Source organism: Danio rerio, chromosome 16, assembly GCF_052040795.2.
Source record: "Danio rerio strain M-AB ecotype USA chromosome 16, GRCz13ab, whole genome shotgun sequence".
NCBI lineage: Eukaryota > Metazoa > Chordata > Actinopteri > Cypriniformes > Danionidae > Danio > Danio rerio.
This window is the reverse complement of record NC_141036.1, coordinates 38014665-38037104: the sequence shown is the minus strand read 5'-3', so window position 1 is coordinate 38037104 and position 22440 is coordinate 38014665. Positions and strand designations below refer to the sequence as shown.

The window sequence follows — 22440 nt, the reverse complement described above, 5'->3', positions numbered from 1 at the left end:
AAAAATTTTTGTAACAATTTGCAGACAGATTTATTTTCACTGTACTGTGAGCTTGGGGAGAGTTGACATACAACTAATGCAAAGAAGACAGTAAACAGGGTGTACTGGTAATTCTTCTAGACATTTAAATTCATGTTACTTCATCTGGCATGGTTTTTAAAGATAAACCGAAGGCTTCATTGTGTCAGGCTTTGTGTTATCTCAGACATTTGGATACAGAGCTGCTTTATTGAAGGACAGATGTTCAAGTCCAATTGATTTGCATATGGATGGACTGATAAATGTTTATGGCTACAATTGTACGCCCATTTTGTGTGGTGTTCAAGCCACACTTCTAAATGAACAAGCACATTCAGTGTTTGTTATGACTAAGCAAGTGGCTTAGTATAATAGCATACCAGGGTTTTCTGCTGTGTATACAAAGTATATTGCGCACAGCAATTTTTTTTTTTATGCACAGGCTATAATTGTGCACAGCATTCAGTGGAGCTTACAATATGAAAAAGTACTGCATCCCTAAATGCATTGCACTCAGTCTTGTGACTTAAAAACAACAGTCCCTGTATGAGGCAAAGCTTTACAAAAAAACCACAGTGCTTCCAAAGAATGTGGCCATGGCCAAGACTGCAGTCACATTACTTTGACACGACAACAAAAAAAATGCATTTTCAATCTCCTTCAGTTTCTGACAAGTCTAAATATTCCAGACGCTAAAAATGTTCTCCTGAGATGACAACATCACACTTTATGGACCTTTTTTAAGACTTTATGGATCATACATACTACCAAAGTGTGCAGGAATTTTGAACCACAAGAAAAAGAATTGATCATAAAAATAACAGACTGAATGTTGTTGGCACAGCAGGAGACTTCAGAAACCATACTTCTTAAGAGAGGAAACCCTGTTGTGGTTAGGTCTAAATGAAATACGGCCCAATTTAAGAACTTGGATTTCTTTGATGGACACCATGAAGCCCTTGTGAATGACTTCTTACGATGGGGTATGGCAGAGAAAACAATAAAAATATTCTATGTTTTTTAAAGTTTAGGCTTTGCATTTAGCTAACAAATTCAAAAATATATTTACATTACCTGTCAAAAGGATTTGGGTTCAGTATGCTTTTTGAATATTTTAAAATAAGCTTATCCTGCTCACAGAGGCTGCATTTATTTAATCAAAAATACAGTACAAATTGTAAAATTGCAAAATATTATTGCACTACAAAATAACTGTTCAAAAGTAGTTTATCACTTATTTTTAATTATTTATTCCAGTGATTTTAATGATGAATTTTCCGCTTCATTACTCCAGTCTTCAGAGTTACACAATCTTTCAGAAATCACTCAAATATTTATTATTATTATTATTATTATCATCATTATTATTTTTATTAATGGTAATAGTAATAAAAGCAATAATGACCTAAGTAATAATTTTATTTGAAACTACATGCAATAAGTAATAAACAAATATTTAATAAATAAAAATTTAACAATTTTTACATTAAATAAATGCTGCCTTGATGAACAGAATAATATATATATATTTTTTTTAAACATGAAAAAAACTGACCCCAAACTTTTGATCGGTAGTGTATATAAAAAAAAATATTTTAAAAAAGGTGTTTTTGAAAGTTCTCATGTAAGTTGCATTTTTTAAATTAAAAATAAAGTAAAACATTAATGTTGTAAAAAATATATATACATAAAAAAATTATTTGTTAAAATGTAATCTATTACTCTGCTATTATTAAACACTTCATTTTAACAAGATACTTCAGGAATATTTTTTATGTTTAGTGTTAAAAATATTTTTTCACATTATTTTTTTGTATTTTGTTTGTATCTTTATTTATTTATTTATGTGTATGACTCCCCTTGTCTAATATCCTTTTTTGTTTTTATTTGTATGTTCATTAAAACCAACAAAGAATTTTTAAAAATAATAGTATGAATCCCCCCCACCCCCAACAAACTAACTCACCCAAAAATGTTGTTGAATGGTATAGTGTATTTAAAAAATCTAAAATTTAAATTGAATTATTATTTATAGAAGTCACTCTAAAACTAAATAAACAAAATCCCCTGTTTATCGTGCCTTTATAATAAGAGAGTAAAATACAGACATATCCTAATGTGTTAAGACATATAGAACTGCATATTGCACAATCGCCTCCTGAAGCACTCAGTTAAATGAGTCATAATACAGTATGAGCAGCACACTAAGGCTCATAAAGTTTGTGGCATGTATATGAGAGGATGGAACTTAAGTTTCAAAGGTGTGATTTGGTTTCTCCACAAGCACTTCTGAACTCTTCTTGGAATAATGAATGGGAAAAGAATAGCAGAGCGCTGGCGGCAGACAGTATGGGAATCTGCCTCTGAAGTAAGCACATTAAAGGCAGCTTAATACACCAAAAAGGCAAAGTGATGCACCTCAAAGATGTCTACTCTGCTTTTTTCTCATACACACACAATCACATGCATGCCAGAACATGCCATAAAACTTATAGTAAAATAATCAATGAGTCACTGAGCATGACACAACTGACCGGCTGCCTGCAATGTGTACAGGATGCCAGTAACAGCAGCGTGGCTTGAAAATAGAAAAGAAAAAGGAAATGAGATGTGAACTCTGTTCTGTTCTTCTTGCAAACTTTCCTGACCTATTCACTGCATTTGTTTTGCAGTTGTCTGACTTGTCAAGACTTTGCTGAGAAACAATGCCAAAAGTTTAGTCACCAGCTGATCTGATTTTTAAAGCAGACTCACCCATTGACTGATAACATATTTCCACTCTTCAGTTTTCAGCCATTCAAGGTGTGCCTTTATGAGTCACATCACTTACTGATCTGGGATTTCCTGTTGCATGTTTAATTCGATGTTACTTTCTATAAACACAGCAGATTACGAAATAGCGTATTATCACTCTCAGCAGATGTCTATATTATTACCTCATCAAACAGTTCTGCTGGTTACTAAAAACCGTTCACTTTGCCTTGGAATGCAACATGTCCTGGGATGAGCTGTTCTCAAAGATGAGCAGTCAAGTTCCAACCTGGATTTGCTTTTGGCTAAACTCAAGAATATGTCAGGACCCCCATGGCACACATCTTCAATCTGTTTCTCTAATAGTTTTCTGCACACGCACAAAAAGACTTGAGGTTTGGCTGTCAGAAAACTTATACAAATTACTGTCATGTCTTGACACGTGTGCCAGATTCTTCTGAAAATTACAAGTGTGTGGAGCACAAAAAGTTCACCACAGGAGAGTTAAAGATGACCTTGAAAGGGCTTAAATATAATAGTCTTTCACTCACTGAAGAATGAATGGCATTTCTGTTACTGCTGGTTCAGCAAATATATTTTTAACCCAAAGCCAAACATGAGTAAGCATTCAACAGGTGATCCTAGGGATTTTACCTCAATGAACTGTCTATGAAACTGCAATTTGAGTGTTAATGCAATATAAACAAGTTATAACAGTTATTTGAGGAACAACAGGTTTTGCCTACAACTTCATCGAGAGCTTTATGAATGAATGGACACTTTCATAGGCGAACAGTTAATCGATTTTTACTCGCTGGCTATCAATAATAATAAACGGGTTGATAATGCTCTCTGTCACGTGAGTTTCTTACTTTAAATGACAAGAAAGAAAAGAAGAATAAGCGCACCTACCCAGTCAAAACTCCTTCAGTACTCTGTCCTAGTCGGGTCAGTTAAGTTGGCCTGGTCAGCAGATGTGTAGTCCTGCAGAAGTGTCCGGCTCTCCCTCAAAGCACCGAATGAGAGAAATGCTCGCGCTCAACTCTTCCATGCGCTACTATAGAGGAAGTTGGGTGAGTCACAAGCTCCCGCCCCAGTGGATGAAAACGGTCTTCCTTCTTTTCGAACAAAGTTTCATTCAATAAGTCTTAAATTGAGTTTGCTTCGTTATTCAGTGACTTCTTGTCTGCAGTTATCTTTAGCGCGCAAAAGAGCATCTGGCTGTTGTAAACGAAAGAGGATCAAATGCTTGCTTACCTGTTACTTGACACTCAAATCTGAGGGGGATGATGAACTTTTTTTCTCTCGGTAAACGTAGCTGCTCATGGGGGGATGGAGCATATTGTAGTTTTTATTAAACGGAATTGATGATTATGATATTTTCTCATATATGTTGGTTGATTATTAACAGTTGTACGATGTTTTCGTCTAGAAACATTCAGCTGTAGAAAGTCAAGAAAAGTTCATCGTTTGTTTTTTTTTCCTTTTCAAGTATCTTTTATGCTTCAAGAAAAATGATTGTACTTCTAAAATTACATTTCTTCAGCGGTTATAATTATTTATGACCTTTTCAGCCAGTTTTTGAGCAAAGAATCACAATTAAAATGTTAATTACACATAGTGTAAATCTGAAATGTTTTAGTGCACAGACATAAGTTTGGACTGTGTGTAAAGAAGAGACGGATTAGGGCTATTGCTGAAAAATAGTTTATAAAAGAAAAATACAGAAGCTAATCATTTTAAATTTGAAATGAAACATCTATATGGATTTTTTAAACAGGGATGCGTGTACTGTATGTCCACTGGATTAACCTAAACATTTCATGAGGAAAACCATTTAAAACACATTGTTTCAGTTTACAATAATGGATGAACAAATTATTAGTTCATTAATTTTCCTTCGCCTTAGTCTCTATTACAGCAGAATGAACCACCTAATTTTCCAACATATGTTTTACCAGTCACTTTGGTTTTACCTTCCAGCTGCAACCCAGTGTTGGGAAACACCCATACAAAGTTATTCTCTAACACACACATATACACTCATACACTACGGCCAATTTCATTCATTCATTTTGTTTTTGGCTTAGTCATTTTATTAATCTAGGGTCAACACAGTTGATTGAACCGCCAACTTATACAGCATATGTTTTACGCAGCGGATGCCCTTCCAGCTGCTACCCAGTACTGGGAAACTCCCATGCACACTCATTCACACACACACACACACACACACACACACACACACACACACACACACACACACACACACTGTACACTTAGTTTATTTAGTTTATTTAAATAACCTATACCGCATGCCTTTAGTCTGTGGGGGACACCAGAGCACCCGAAACCCACGCGAACATGGGAAGAACATGCAAACTCCACACAGAAATGCCAACCTGCCCAGCTTGGACTTGAACCAGCAACCTTCTTGCTGTGAGGCAGCAATGCTAACCACTGAGCCACCATGCCACCCCTGAACGAATTATTGCCATGTGATATTTGCAAGAGTTTGCTAAATACTGTAAATACTTAAGGTACTTAAATCTCATCATCTGTAACAGAGGTAAGTGTTTCTTTGATCTGTTTTGTTTTCTCAGTCATCTTTGAAATATGATAGGCTACTCAGAAGATACAATATCAAAACTCTCTTGCAATATTAATGTGACTTATTCCTTGTATTAATTCAGACAACCACAAAAAAAAAACTCTTAAATGAGTAATTGCTCCACATCAAAACATCAAATGATGAATTACATGTCCAGACATCAGAGATTATATTACTGAAATTTACCTAATATATTTTGAGTTGATATATGAATGATTGGCTTACAATAAACAAACAGGTGTATAGTGCCTTCTTGTACCAAGAATACTCTACACATTTATTGAATTACACCAATAAGGGACATCATGCTTTTCTCTTAAACACATTATGATGATGTACCAGATGTTTGATTCTCCGTGTCAGGACTGTAATTCAATTAAGGTTTTTTGCCGCTCTTTAACAGTTTAAAAAAGGTTTATCAGATTACACCAAATGTAATAATGCGTGAAATGTAAAATACCTCCATTACAGCTTCTAAAGCTGATAATTCCACTTATCTTCCAAATAATACAGACAATTGTGTCCTTGTCTATCATGTTTTCAGGATTCTCAAATGCTTTTTATTAACATTCTGTACTGCTGGCTCAAATTGTGTAATGAAAATAAGGGGATGGCTGTTAATTGTCCCATATCCTCTCTTTACAAGGTTTTTTGTGGTCAACTTGTGAGAGTGAGAACCAGACATTTCAGAGAGGCCTCTTCCTGGAAGGATCTAGGGTTGTTAACATCCTTGGTAAAACCTGAAATTATAAGTTTTAAATCTGGTAAATGGTTTCCTATGTTTCAAGGAATATACTCCCGCTGACACAGGAGGAGTAAAACATAAATAAGATTTCCCACAATCCAGACCATCCGGAATATAACATTTATACAGATGGAATAAAGCAAACTGCACCATCACGATCAAAGATTAAATGAAATCTGAGTTATTAACTGCAGTGTGCATACAGATTTTCTTGATTTGTATTAATCTGTGCATATAAACCTTACATTGAGGGAAAAAAATTCCAAGGTCCTGAGCTCAGCTACTGGCCAGTAACATTGTGTCATTTGTGTGATTTTTAAAGCCCTATATTAAAAACCAAACAGTAGTATATCTTTCAAGCAAGGGCATTCCAGAGCTATCATAAACCTATAACCTTCATTCTGCCCATTTGACATTCTGCCCTCATTTAAACACAGGTTCGGACTTGGTCGGTCACTGAAGAGTTTTGTTGAGAGTCATATATAATCTGATTAAATCATATATAATGTGATTAAAATATACAGTCAGGGAAATGGTTTATATCTCATGTTTTTGTTTCACATGCTTTACTGTGGTTTACCTTCACTAGGAAAAGTCTGTCGGGTCACTGGGTTTTATATGTCTTGAAATCCCACAAACCTTGGGTCAGTGAAAGATGACATCATATGGAAAAAGTGACCCTTCTTTGTAAAGAGTCTGCATGTTTTGCAAATCTCACACATCTGATTTTTTTCAGTCATGCAAGAAGAAAAGGGGATAGCTTTAGCTTTTTTGTTTAAAGAACAGCTTTGTCCTTGATTTATCAAGTGCCACATTGGAATGAACTGCCAACTACTCTGGCATATTTTTTACTGAAATAATTTTTTCACTTCCAGCTGCAATTATATATATATATATATATATATATATATATATATATATATATATATATATATATATATATATATGTATATGTATATATATAGCACATATATTTGAAGATTTTACAAGCAAAAACCGTTAAGTGATGTCTGAAGGTTTCTTCTAAAATTAGCAGTTTCTTGTGTGTAAATAATTTCACTTTTATTTAAAGAATAAATTCTTTATTTTGCATTTAAAGTGAAAAACTGAACATAAATGAGGCTAAGAAAAATATAGAAGAATATTTAAGATAGCAGTTAGAGGTGTTTTTGCATTATCAATCTTCATATTTCAGCATTTTAATCTTATTTTTTGCCAAAATATTATTTAAGTATTTACAGTAACATAAAATTGGAACAAAAATAATTATTTGATATCTGCAAGATCTAAAAAAAAAAAAAAAAAAAAGCCACTCTGAACACATTGGGGAAACTTGACTGCCACAGTAAAAGCAAAAATATATTTGTATAGCTGTACATAAGATCTATTTTTGGTACTATAAACTATTTTCAAATACAGCTCTTATAAATACAGCTCTTATAATTTTAGATTTTAAATAAGGCATCCACAGTCTAGAAAGTTGCACATGTATTTTCTTGACTATAAAATATTTGGTGTGGTGGTTGAAATTTTAGATTAGACAAATATAAAATATTGAGGCTCACAATTACAAAATAGATTAAACACACTATGAGTCAAAAGTTTGGGGTCAGTTTTTTTTAATGTTTTTTTTTTAAGAAAATTATTCTGTTCATCAAGGTGGCATTGATTAAATGTTAAAAATTTGTAAATTGTTAAATATTAATAAAAATATTAAATAACTGCTTTCTTATTGTATGTAGTTTCAAATGAAATTATTAATCCAGTCATGATTGCATTTAATATTATTACCATTAATAATTATATTATTATTAATAATAAGTTATAGCATGATTTCCAAAGGTTCATGTGACTGAAGACTGGAGTAATGAAGCTGAAGATTCATCTTTTAATCACTGCAATAAACTATTAAATTAAACGATAAACTTCTTTTGAACAGTTATTTTAAAGTACAATAACATTTCACAATTGTACAATTTGTACTGTATTTTTAATTAAATGAATGCAGCTTTGGTGAGCAGGAGAAGCTTATTTTAAAACATTTAAAAATCACACTGACCCCAAACTTTTGACCGGTAATTTTACTTAAATTATATGTAAGAAAGGTTTATTTCTGCATTACAGTTTGTAGGTTCCTCACCTGTCCCTTTTTTTGCCTATTACCCAACCATAAAAAACTGGGAAAGACTTGCACCACTAGAACATGATGTTCTGCAATTCCAAGTAATGCCCTGTGTTTTTGAGCCAGAGTAAAAGCTAGTTGTTATTTTAAATCTGCCCTTGCTTATATCCCATGCCCTGCATGTTTTGACACACCAATTGGCTGTTTTCTTTGCCTTTTCATTCTCAGAAGACAAGCCAACTAATGGATAAACTGGACCTTTGGAGCTATAAGAGGCGCACAGGTGTCGTCATCAGATTTGAGCTTTTCACATTTGTCACACTAATGGCCGAAAGCTGTCCTTCTGCTTAAGAATCTAATGGGGTGTCTGGACTATAGTAGTAAAACGTGTTTGAAAAACACCAAGTGTTATCTGTTAGTGTTAACCAATCTCTTTGGCAGATAGAGGCCGTCATTATCATGACCAAAGTGATTTAAAGTGTCAACACACAGGCCAGGATATATAAACCAAGTGTCTCAGCACCCAAGGTTTGTTATTGAGTTCTTCCCGCCATGAGTCTGGCTATCTTCCTCACACTGAACAGTGGACAAGGCCTGTGATGGATATCTCTGATTATTAGATGGCCATATAAAGCTAATGTTGTGGTGTTCGCTCAGTGTCAAGGATACAGTGTGTTAGTGGAGCTTATTTGTAATTTTTGGGACTGGAATGGTTGGATTTAAAACATGATTTTATCGGAGTCAGAAACGGATTTGACTGGAACTTTCATTTAAATTTTAGGGATACATTTTGGATAAATCTGTTGCAGTGTGTATAATGCGTGGAGGACACTGCCATCTGCTGTCGACATTTGTGAACAAACGTTTCTTTGGTACTCATTTTAAAATTAAAGTATTTACATAAAGATTGTATTTTTAATCATTTGCTGCTTTTACACAATCACTTTTATTTTGTATAGTTTTTTTTTGTTTGTTTATTTAAATATTAGTTTTATTCAAAGACCTAAACTTTTTTTTTGCTCCGAATCTGCTGCTGTGAATCGTCCAGCAACTGTTTGGCATTGTATCCACGTGAGTGCGGAACTGTACATGTGGGATCGTTCGGCGTTTATACACATTTCTGTTTAGGTATTTACTAATTATAAATATAGCATTGGTCTTACATATTTACAGCCATGTCTTCTTTTCGAAAAGCTTTGAAGTCTAAACAACGAGACCACAAAGAGCGCTCACAGGTATGTTTTAACGCACTGTTGACTAACGTTAGCGTGTTGTATTGCTAACTTAGTAAACGCGTTTTATATTATAGAAATAATGTATTAAAGCTTACTTGTAATATTTTGCAAATATGAATTTGTAGCGGTAATTCTACGAGCTTTACACGGGGTTACTGAAAAAGAATGGGTCCTATATGTTAGACATCTTCTGCTGAAGTAAAAAATGTTCATTAACGTGGCTTTTATCCCTCATCACAGCTCGGTTTCAGGAAACATTTGGGATTGTTAGAGAAGAAGAAGGACTACAAACTTCGCGCAGAGTAAGATTTTATGATTTATTATTGTTGGGCGTTTTTACACAATGTAAAGCTTAATTATTGTTGATATAGTTGCATGCTTGTTTATTTAGTTTTTATTGAAACGGATACAACGAGTTACAATTTTTCATTCTTAAAATAAGGATGCCTGTTTTTCTCTTGGAGTTTAGTTGACAATAAAATTAAGTTAATGATATTTAAAAAAATTTGATGGTGTCCCATTTTGCTTCCTGCATCATAGTATTCCTGCAAAAGATATATTACGGAAATAGATAGCATATTTAGAGTCTACTTTAAATTCAAATAACCTCATAATGCACCCTTAAAGGATAAGATTTACTCACTCTTTAATTGTTCCAAATCTGTTTGTCATTCTGTTAAATACAAAAGAATATACTTTGAGCAAACCTGTAACCATTGACTTCCAAACTATTTTTTTTCTTCTATGGATGTCAATGGTTACATGTTTTCATCTTTCTTCAAAATATCTTCTTTCGGGTTTAAGAGAAGGAAAGAAATGCACCAGGGTAAAGAAGGTGATCATTAAAATCGTAGTACACTTTAACTATTTTGATGCTTGAAATCCCTTTTTTTTGTTTTTTTAACTTGTGACTTTCTAGAGCATATTACAAAGTACAATTTAATCTGTTATCTGTATTTTTTTCACTAAAATATTTCTTTGTTATACAGAGAAATAGATATATTTATATGAGTATGATTCATGCTTATTCTTACTTTTTAGTATTATAAGTATATTTAGCATACTTACTGACTAATGGATGAAAACTAGTACAAAATAAAAATGTCATAATAATTTGATCCTTACAGGGATAGTTAACCCACACTCAACCAACCCCCCCCCCCCCCCCTTTTTTTTTTCTTTTATAAGACATAAAAGAATGTCTTCTTTTACTTACCCCTTGCTTGTTACAAATCTGTTTTGTCTTTCTTCCGTTTAAGACAAAAGAATATATTTTGAGAGAACCTGTAACCATTGACTTCCATAGTGTTTTGTTCCTACTGTGAATGTCAACGGTTCCAGGTTTTCAGCTTTCTTTAAAATATCTTCTTTTGTGTTTTAACAGAAGACAAAAACAAGGTGGATAAACTTTTTTTTAAATTGAGTATTTTCATATGTCATCCAATGTTTTATTTGTTTGTTTTTAATATAAACCTTTTACACTGAATGCCATTTTAGCAGTTGTCTTCTTTAAATTAAGTGTATGATACTTACTGTTATGCTTACAGATTAAATTCGATGACACAATCTAATGTACTTCAAAAAAAGTGAAAATTAAAAACTGTATTATTATTATTTTTAATTATTAACTATATTAAACATTGTTTAATTTGATAGTATCACCTAGAATATATTACCTATACTTTTGTACTGTTACTTTAGATTTGTTTGTTTAAATACAGCTCTTTATGATTGCAGTACAATATAACTTGTTATCTGTAATATAGTGACTACCACTGGAAAGAGAAGACCATCTTGGCCTTGCGCAAGAAGGCTATGGATAAGAACCCTGATGAATTTAACTTTAAAATGATACACAACCAATTAAAGGTTTGTCACATTTCAGAACACCATTGAAAATTTATTGTGAAGTGAGAGCATTAGTGACACTTGTGGTATTGTGCTTCTGTTAATTCTGTTTAGGATGGCGTTCACATGGCTAATCGAAAAGATGAAGAAATGACAGAGGAGCAGAAGAAGGTGATGAGGACTCAGGACATCAGATATGTGGAAATGAAGCGGGTGTCAGAGATGAAGGTATGGCATCTTATTGATAAATGTCGGTACAGTTGTAGCTTCATCTCATTAAAGGATACTTCACATAAAATAAAAATTTGCTGTTTTTTAACTGACCCTCAGGCCGTCTAAGTTAAAGGTGACTTTTTTTTCTTTCTTCAGTAGAATATTCATTCATTTTCTTGTCTGCTTTAGTCCCTTTATTAATCCGGGGTCGCCACAGCGGAATGAACCACCAATTTATCCAGCAAGTTTTTACGCAGTGAATGCCCTTCCAGCCGCAACCCATCTCTGGGAAACATCCACACACACACACACTCGTACACTAAGGAAAATTTAGCCTACCCAATTCACCTGTACCACATGTCTTTGGACTGTGGGGGAAACCAGAGCACCCAGAGGAAACCCTCGCGAAGGCAGGGAGAACATGCAAACTCCACACAGAAACGCCAACTAAGCCGAGGTTCGACCCAGCGACCTTCTCGCTGTGAGGCGACAGCACTACCTACTGCGCCACTACCTTGCCCCAGTAGAATATTACAACAGATTTTTAGTTCAACCTGTGACTCCGGTTGCCATCTCTTTTTCAATAAAACATGCAAATACAAGCATAACAAAAATTTTAAAAGACTGTTTTCAGAGGTTGTAGATTAAAGGTAATATTGTAAAAATCTTAGGTTTCTTGCACAAGATGTTTTTTTTTATTATTAAACCTCAATAATTTATCTCCAGCAGACACATGTTAAGTTTATTCTTTTTTTGTATATGAACAATTCCATGTAAATGTAAACTTTGCCATGAAAATAGTGAAGTTTTCACCAAAATTTCGAAACCCTTTCTAGGTTTTTTTTGACTAGGCTTGTATTTTAAAGTTCTGTAAAAATACTCAAAAAATGTCTCTGTCAATGGTAAAACAAATATAATTGTTTGAAAACAAAGTCACACAAGTGCAAATTTCACATCTGTCATATCCATAACGGAGAGATGTCACATCCATAACGAAACTTTTGCAAATGCAAAAATAAAAAATAAAAAAACAATTTTGTTTTAAAGAGAGGCAACTTTATCCTTTTGATTAGCATGGTTTCTTTTGGGTAGTGCATTTTAATTTACGGAATTTCTACTAAGTATGTTGTATTCTGTAAACTGCCATATTTCCCTCATTTGAAATATAAAAAGGGTTTATGGATTAATATTTTTCTGATCCCATAACTCTGTGGTTAGCTGTTTTGGAAAATATCAACTGATGTTTCACTGTAATGTTAACAAATACTTTCTTTTTGAATTAATGTTTTAAGTTTTTACTGCAAATGTCACATCCGCAATACTGGAATGCCTTATATGGTTTATTTTTTACTCTAATAGATATGCTAATTGTTGATTTTTAAATTGCATGAATTGCCAAGGTTGACAGTTTTTGGTAAAACATTTAAAATTGTCAGCTAAAAGAAAAAGTCACCTAATTCTTGATTTACCTGAGGGTAGGTAAATTAACAGCAAGATTTTATATTTTGGTCAACTATACCAATAAAAGTTCAGAATAAAGCCTAACTTTTCCCTTTATATTGTAGAAAATTGAAAGGATGAAGTCAGAGCTCCACTTTCTTGATGAGAAAAAGAAAAACAAACATGTATTTTTTCTGGACACAAAAAAAGAAGGTAAAACATTCATTAATTGAAGTTTGACATCAAGCAGTAATTGGTGGACTATACAGAACCCTCATGCACCCCATCTGAGGAAGATACATTATTTTGTTTTATCATTAAATGTTTGTATTTGTTCTTACCAGTAAAGAACTTTGACCTGGCTACACACCTTAACACAGTGCCTGAATTGGTGGACCGAGCGTATAACAGACCTACAATAGAGACGCTGGAAAACAAGAGCATTGTGGGAGCAATGAAGGCCAGAGAGATAAAAGTAACATATGTTCTATGTACCATACTGTAATAAGTAGTAACATTATTCTTTTGTTGTTGTTATCATAATTATTCTCATTCTTAATATAAATAATCAATGAATTCTGCAGTGTAAATTATATAAATGCATTATCTATTTATTCATCATTTAATACTTATTTTTTTGCCACAATTATTGCTCTTTTTCTTGTCTATTCCTTCCAGAGTCTTGCTAAAAAGAGGAATGAACAGTATCTGAGGCTTTCAGAGCGTATTGACAGAGAAAAGAAAATGTTTGTCATTAGTCAAAAGATTCAAACTAGAAAAGATCTACAAGTGAGTGCATTCATGAACCCTTTCAACATGGCTGTTCTTTTTAATTGTGCATGGCTATTCATCAATGTCTTTTTTGTTATTTTTCTTATGAGTAATTGCTAATGCTTTAGGTCTTTTGTTTTTATTATTGATTGACTTCTTGGTTGTGCTTTTATCTCTTGCAGGATAAGGTGAAGAAGGTAAAAGTCTGCAAAGAGACCAGTACTGCTCCTGCCATCTATAAATTTCAGGCCAAGAGGAAAAGATGAAATCTTTGGAAGCGGTCTGTCTTGTTGTCATCAGTCAGCTGTAAGTCCAGGAGGTGGACTTAAAATTCTGAATAGATTTTTCACTTCTGTATAATGGAGATGCTATGCTGGGAATCTTGCACATATAAGGCAAGAAGTTTGTACATATTTATTGCAAATAGGTTTTTGCCATTACAATAAAATGTTGTCTGTAATGTTTTGCAGTTTGTTGGTTTTCTCAATAGATGGCACTAGCATATCTCATCTGATCTCATCAAATCTACAACCAGAATACAAAAGAGCAACTTCAGTGTCAATTGATGTTGGCATCTGTTTTTAAAATGTAACTATTGAGCCTTCAAAATTTATCTTAAACTTTTTATTTAAAAAACAAATCTTTTATTTATTTATTTACTTATTATTATTATTATTTTTTTTTACTGCTGAGACTTGAATTAAATTCTTATATATTCATGGATGGGGCTTGTTAGATACTGTTCTACTACTTTCAGTTGAGTTGATTTGATAATTTTTCCTTCAAAATTTGAACAGTTATATGTTAAGATGTACAATGATCATTGATTTTTGTGTTTATTTTTACATTTATACATCCATTATGCTCAGTGACAATTCTTATTTTTCATGCTTTTGATATACATATATATATATATTCATTCATTCATTCATTCATTCATTTTCTTGTCGGCTTAGTCCCTTTATTAATCCGGGGTCGCCACAGCGGAATGAACCGCCAACTTATCCAGCAAGTTTTTACGCAGCGGATGCCCTTCCAGCTGCAACCCATCTCTGGGAAACAGTCACATACACTCATTCACACACACACACACGCACACACACACACACACACTCATACTCTACAGACAATTTAGCCTACCCAATTCACCTGTACCGCATGTCTTTGGACTGTGGGGGAAACCCACACGAACGCAAGGAGAACATGCAAACTCCACACAGAAACGCCAACTGAGCCGAGGCTCGAACCAGCGACCTTCTTGCTGTGAGGCAAGCGTGCTACCCACAACACCACTGCGTCGCCATATATATATAATTATTTTGATTTAATGCATAAAGGGACATTATTATTATTGTGGACAGTAATACATTACTTAAAAATTGAGTAAAAAAATGAAGAAATTAAATTTTAGTTACTTTTTTAAAAAAGTAACGAGTTTTTCAGATTTAATTAAATTAATTTAATTCACTTTTAAAATAGTAATTTGCTGAATTAAAATGAGTGTTGGCATGATGAATCACACTCAATAGGAGAATAAGCTCCCTGTGGGAACAGACAAACCTATATGGCAGGGCCTATTACTGTGATAGAAGTATTCTCATTATTTTGAACACATGGAAGAAAAGGGGATTGTCTTAATGGACAGTGGTTTTACTAAACTAATAAGACAAAAATACAAAAGTAACAAACCCATTGCTTTCAACTTTCATTAATCTGTATGGCATGTAGAGAGTCAGGAAGTTTTTTTTGAAGGGCACCTATGTTGAAAATCATCTTTTGCAAGCTGTTTGAACAGAACTGTGTATGTGTAGTGTATAGTGTGGCCACAGTAATATTGGAGTGATATAAAAAAGATAAGTCTTTTAAAAATATAACCCTCCCATTTTGAGGCTCACTGCAATGTGATATAGAAGTCCACCGCCTAACGAATTGATTGACAGCCACAAATTAACATGTTGCTGTAGTAACGCATATAGGCCTAATAATATCCACAAAACAGGATGAGTGCAAAGCAACTGGGAAAAAAGATCGGGTCAACTTTCTGTAAGCAATCATCATCAAATGTGAACACGAATGAGTATTACAAGTTTAAAACGTTTTCAACTGAATTTGTTTACCATCTTTATCACCACAGCCGAATGTCAGTACAATTATAAAAGACGTTTCAATCCCGGTTTGTGGACGTTAAATCAGGTTTATTTTCTACCTTAACAACGGATGTCTATACAACAGTGAATATTAATGTGTGTCCTGTCACATTTGCCGTATAAAAACAGCAAAGTTATATGTGCGCAGTGTGTGTGTGTGAACTTTTTAACTAGATTTTGAATGGTTTGGTAAAGTTCTTACTGTAGTATTTCTCACAAAAGTTACGTGAGATCTGCTTGCTTCATGCCTGTCACTGCTGTTTATCTGATGCAGCTGAGGCAGGTAAGAAAAAGTAACTCAAAAGTAATGTGACGCATTACTTTTCATAAAATAAAATAAAAAGTAACACAGCTAGTTAATTTTTGTGGAGTAACTCAATAATGTAATGTGTTACTTTCAAAAGTAACTTTCCCTACACTGATGATTATAACTGAGGCTTGTCTTCAGAGGTTATCTGCAAAGCTTGGTTGTATTTGCTTTGCCTCTTCATTTAAATACACAGTATTCTGTCTGACAGTCTGGTTCCTCGGAACTTTAAATGGCCCACTTTTAAACACTCTTGTATCAATCTCGACCCTGCTAGTGCAATTGTTCATGTGAAAGGTTGAGCTCTGTCTGCGCAGACTGAGCTTTTTGTGTCATCTCTGCGTGGCTTGATTGATCATGCAGGTGGCAGCGGCTTCATAAACAGGCCTCATCCATTACCCTCTCCTGGGACAGAGAGGAGGGGTGAATCAGGAACAGGGAAATGTCACTGTGTTCTCGAGGAGCGATCCCGGAGTCTTGTCTGTGCCAATGCTGACCACAGGAAAAAAAATGTTTGTAATGCATATACACTGTACTCTCTAATGCTCATGCTAAACATGTTATACATGCATGCTATCCCTTTTTGTGAAGGAATTACAAGAGGGTGTTCAGAGTGACATGAACATGCGCCTCTAAGCCTGGTGATATTTACAAAGCAGCTCCGTGTGACCTATCAATATTGACCTTCTGTATTTGCACAATTCTCAGCCAAAAGAAGTGACAGGCGTGGAGTGTGCGTCATGTGGCGGAGTATTCATCACCGCGACCGCCTCGGTTTGGACTGGAGGGTCACGCAGCCGTGTGCGCAGTTCCGCTCTGCTTCCGTCTGTCATCGCACAGAAGGCCACTGTTCTTACTGAAGCCTGTCTTTCATTCAGATCAGCTTTTGCACTGGGGTCACGGCTGCAGGTCTTCCACTGCAGTGTTGGTAATGACCCCTAGATTCGAAAGATATCTGCCAAACATCCTTTACATTGTGCTGTAATGTTATTCACATTTGGAGATGTAAAAGAGGCCCCTGTGGAGCTCTCCAGTAATTTGTTAAGGGTTTGGGGTTGAGTTGATGATGGCTGTGAATTGGCTTATTGGATGGGATGCCGTGTATTTAAGTGTATAAGTGTGATGATATACTGCAGGTCACCGTTGTTTTTGGATTATGCATCAATATGATATATTGATGCATAATAATCATTAATTAATTTCTTTATTTTAAATGCCTTTCTTACATTTAATATATATATATATATATATATATATATATATATATATATATATATATATATATATATATATATATATATATATATATATATATATATATATATAAAACAAGTAAAAGATAAGTTTGGTTGAACTATCCCTTTAAATCACATTGTTATTGCCATGGCCACATGGAAAATAAGTTTTGTCTAATATTTGGTCAATAAGTAGAAATTGTATTTCTTTTTGTAATGGCATCAAAACTGAGATGGCGTAAGTTTGACTGGTTGGATAAAATATCTTTACAAAAACACATGCAGCATAATTTGGGGTAATTTACTTAGCATTAAAGGTGCAGTATGTAAGTTTTGACACCCAGTGGTTGAACAAGGTATTGCACTCCTGGATCAAAACAACCACAAGCAAAGGTTGCCAGATTGAGGACAGGAGTGAGAAAGAATTTTAAAAGGAGTTTTTGTTCTAACCACCACCTTGAATTGATATATTTAAAACGGCTTCTATTTCTCACAGGTGAACAACAGAAAACTCTCACAATGATCACTGCAGGTAAACCTCATGCGCTTTATTCAGTGTTAAATGCTAATAATGTCAGTTTGAATGCCATTTTACATGGCATTTATTGCCATACTACTGAAAGCAGCAGCAGATAGTTCACCTGAGGTCTTGAAAATACAATAAAACGTTTGAAATTGATCTTTAGAACTAAACATATGACATTTAATAATATTAAAGACAGCTAATATGTATTAAATAGATTATAAACCTTACCATTTCATGAGTGCATATTGTGAGTGCTTCTGAATAAATTGCTCATCAGCGTGTTGTTGGGACAAGCCAATGTTTACATTCGTAATATTTATATTAGGGATGTTCCGATCAGTTCTTTTTTTGCCCTCAAGTCCTAGTCATTTGATTTTAAGTATATGCCAATACTGAAAAATGATCCTATTCTTTTATAATACATAAAAAAAGAATAAAAAAGAGCAAAGCAACAGATCCAGGATGTTCCTTTTTTTAATCCACTTTAAAATTCAACAACTCTGTTAACAAACAGAGCTCTTCTGTGAGGTAGCTTGAACAATCAAGTAATAAATAACATAAATTCTTTGCTTTTGGACTTCAGTGCAACAATAAATATAAAAATAGCACCTCAACTTAAATACCCGGCAGCCAATCCCGTTTACATATCTCAGTTTGTTGAGACAATTTTGTCGTCATAACTTTATAATACCTCCAGAACGCAAACATTCGCACTTTCCGTTAATGTTAAGATAAAGTGGGTTTTCAGGAGAAAAAGAGAATTCTTGGTTCTATTCTGTTGATCTGTTGTTGAAAAGCTGGAGTCATGGTTGGTTTGTTGTTAACCTGTAACCTATTACTTCCATAGTAGGAAAACAAATATGGAAGTCAATATATCTTTAGCGTTCATCAGAACAAAAAACTGTTTAGAACAAGTAAAGGATGAGTTTGGTTGAACTCTCCTGTTAACTTTTTTGGGGTGAACACAATTTGTTGTTTGACAGAAAATCTTTATGAATAAAAAAAAAAAACACCCTATATCAACTAGATAGTGCCAGACTCTGGCTGTCATTGTGTAGTCTGAACCTAGCACAAGTCACGAAGTAATGGAAGTAGCAAAAGATAATTTCTTACATGAGACATGCATTATTGTAAAGTGGGTGTTCAAGAGAAAAAGAGAATTATTGAATCTGTTCTGTTGATCTGTTGAAAAGCTGGAGTCATGATAGGTCTGGTAGTGTGTGTTTGCACTTGACTGTAAAGAAAGGGGTAGCATTTAAACAGATTAAATGATTAAAGATGTTTGGCATATGTCACTGTTTTTATTAAAAATAACAAGACAATTTTTTTCATGGATTGCTAAATTGGTAATGATCACGCAGTGTAAAACCCAACAGTCAATTTTATCAAATTAAATGAGTGTAGTTAACTCAAAACTGACTGAAAGTTAATTCTACTCATTTGAAAAGAGTTTTGAACTCAGTGTTGAAGGTAATGAGTTAATTAAATATCTCATAACTTCAGCTTCAATGGTGTACGTTCACAGTACTCATGTTGGTACATTTTTTTTACTTAAATGGTTTGTAGCAATCGGTTTCCTCAAACGGTTTGAGTAGCCTTTACTTATTGAGTTTTACAGTATCAGTTGGTTTGACTTCTCTTCATTTATTGGGTTTTACTGTGCTCAAATTGCTTCATTTGCTTAAATAGATTAAGTTCACAGTACTCGTTAGGGTTTGTTTTTGAACTACAATGGTTTGTTGCAATTATTTTGAGTTATATTAACTTTTGCGGTTTTACAGTGCAGTAATTATTTGTCCTGAAGAACTTAACTCTCAGGCCATCCAAGGTGGAGGTGATTTTGTCTTTAGAAGGAACAGTTTTAACCGAAACCCTACAGAAATAACAGAATTAGTACTGGTGGCTTCTCACAATACATGAGGTTTTAAGTTAATGATTTACTTAAATGTTGCAACTTACTTAAATGTTGTAAATCAATAGTATCAGTTTACATGGGACTTAATGTACATGCTTGCATCATTATGCCACATTAAGCTCGGACTCTATAGACTGTTGTAAACACACTTGTCACCATTTGTTGAGACTGCAGATTAAAGGTAACAATGTAAATAATGTAATGTTTCTTACACAGGCCAATGCTTTTGATTCATGAGACCTCAATGTTTTGCCAAGTGTCCACTGTACTAATTTCCTTTTTATTTTGGCATTTTTGCCTTTAATATGATAGGACAGCATTAAAACAGGAAACAAAGGGAGAAAGAAAAAGGCTTGCATGAGATCAAGAAAGAGTCCGGGAGTTGGGGGAGTTAGTGCAGTTGCATATTGTATGTCAGCACACTGCCCAATAGACAATCTGTGCCATCAAAGGTAACAATTACATTTTGCCTGAATATGTTTTTAGTACTCTTAATGCTGGTAGTTGATGACTTAATTATTTTATGAATCACCAGGGACCATGGTTCAGCTATATATTCTTAATATATTCTTTAAAGGTCACCTATTTTACCCCCTTTTCAAGATTTAAGATAAGTATTTTGTGTCTCCAGAATTTATCTGTAAAGATTCAGCTCAAAACATCCATAAGATTATTTGTTATACCTTTCATAGTATTGGAATTTTATACTCTGAACAAATTGTAGCTGTTTTTACAAAGTTCAGACACAGACACACACACAGAGCGCGTGTTTAACTTTGCACAGTTTTTGCATGAAAAATGTGACAGGATACACGTTAATATCCACTGCTGTATGCATATGTTATGTTAATGTACAAAATATAGCTGATTTAACTTTCACAAATTAGAATTGAAGCTTCTTCTTTTATAATTGTACTGACATCTCTTTTGAAAATCAAAATAATGTGGTAATAAAAACTGCTGTGGTAATAAAAAATGGTAAAATCATTGTAAAACAATTACAAACATGCACTGTTTTAAAAACGTTTTAAACTTGTAAAAGTCATTCTTGATCACATTTGATGATGACTGATGATCACCGTGATCTGAACTTGGGCCTCAAAATGGAAGGGATTGAGATCCTATTTTAACATAAAGAAATTTTTAAAAAGAGACTTATTGTCTTTATATCACTCCAATATGATTGTGGACACATAATTCTGTCCAAACAGCTTAAAAAATATTATTTTCATCATAGGTGCCCTTAAAAGTTAGTGTGAAATCAAAATTTACAATGTTATATTTTGATAGCGCTGGTATTTTTAAGGTGAACAATTTATCCATGAAAGTTAGTCCACTAAAAATAAAGTTTGTTTTGGTAATCTTCAATCAAAATTTAGACTTTTTTTCAGCAAAGTTTTAGTTTCCTTTTGCGTTTGGAGTGGCAGTCCTTCTCTTTTGATGCAAGATTATTGGCTTCAGCATCAACATTCTTAACCATGCCTCTCTTAGTGTTAGTAGGAATGATATGCAAAAACCGGGAAGCTCAAACTTTTTCTTGTGAAGGGCCAAATACCAAACTTGATTGAAGCTCGAGGCCAAAGGTAAATATAGTTGCCATGGGTAATTTATTTTATAATATTTAAAAATAACTAGGAAACATTGCTTCATATTGACTAATAAAGTGTAATAATTACAATTTTTGTCATGTTTTTACATTACAGTAATACAGAAGGTATTCTGTATTACTGTAGTTACTAGTTCCTCTAGTGTTTGCCTTGATTTTCTCTTCGATGTCTTCTGCAAAGTCAAGTTACAGTATTTACATTTTATAAAATCAGATTCATTTGCATCTAACATCTAATTCAAACATTTAATTTCAGTTTCCTTTTTGTAAGCTAAGCAATAAAACAAACAAAAAAGGTCACCAAAAATTAGAATTGACAATCTCATAAAGGCATTCGCTTCAACCCTCTCTATCATTTTCACTCTCTTTTCAGGTGGGATGGTGGGCCAAATCAAAGGTTACAATGGGTCAACTTTGGCCCACTTGCCCTACTTTGGACATCTCTGTGCAAACAAAAGACCTGACCCTATTCAATATTTCATTTCAGTTGGTACATTAACATACTGAAAAAAGGTCTCTGCAACTTCAGTTTCATGCAGACTCTACTGTTATACAGAAAAAAAAATCATCTACAAAATATTTTTTCACAAAAAATAACTTAAAAATAACTAAAAGACCATTTTAAATGAATTTGCTTTAAACCATATACTAAAAAGTGCTTTGAGAAAACTTAAACCCAATTTTTTTTTGTGGTTCAAATAAATAAAGAACCTAATAGTAGAGGTCATAAAGATTTTAATTTTGATCTCATGAAAAAAAAAAACCTTAGTGAAATCATGAAGACATGCAATCGAGATAATGTCTTAACCTGACTCCTGAGTAATTAATATGAAGTGATTCTGAACGACACTAATAAAATGAGTTGTAAATGATGCCGAGGCCCCTCAGTATGCAAACGAGTGGGAAGAACCATTTCATAGACAAGCAATTTAGTTATCGCAGATTTGTTT

At 33.7% G+C, this 22440-nt stretch overlaps 2 protein-coding genes across 3 annotated transcripts in view; one reads left to right on the top strand and one right to left on the bottom strand.

Moving 5' to 3' along the window:
• fhl3a (four and a half LIM domains 3a) overlaps positions 1-3790 on the bottom strand; it is a 73656-nt gene extending 69866 nt beyond the window's left edge. Inside the window, exon 1 of one of the 2 annotated variants that reach the window (XM_087287323.1) lies at positions 3678-3790. The gene's annotated coding sequence lies outside the window, so the exon portion shown is untranslated. The remainder of the gene's footprint in view (positions 1-3677) is intronic. The other variant, XM_087287322.1, reaches the window with a different exon arrangement.
• Positions 3791-9296: 5506 nt separating this feature from the next.
• Positions 9297-14214, top strand: utp11 (UTP11 small subunit processome component). Its single transcript, NM_199998.1, is given in 8 exon segments — positions 9297-9482; positions 9723-9784; positions 11249-11351; positions 11445-11558; positions 13109-13196; positions 13328-13458; positions 13662-13772; positions 13937-14214. Coding segments are annotated over 8 exon segments (753 nt in total). The 5' UTR covers positions 9297-9422; the 3' UTR covers positions 14021-14214.
• Positions 14215-22440: the final 8226 nt, after the last annotated feature.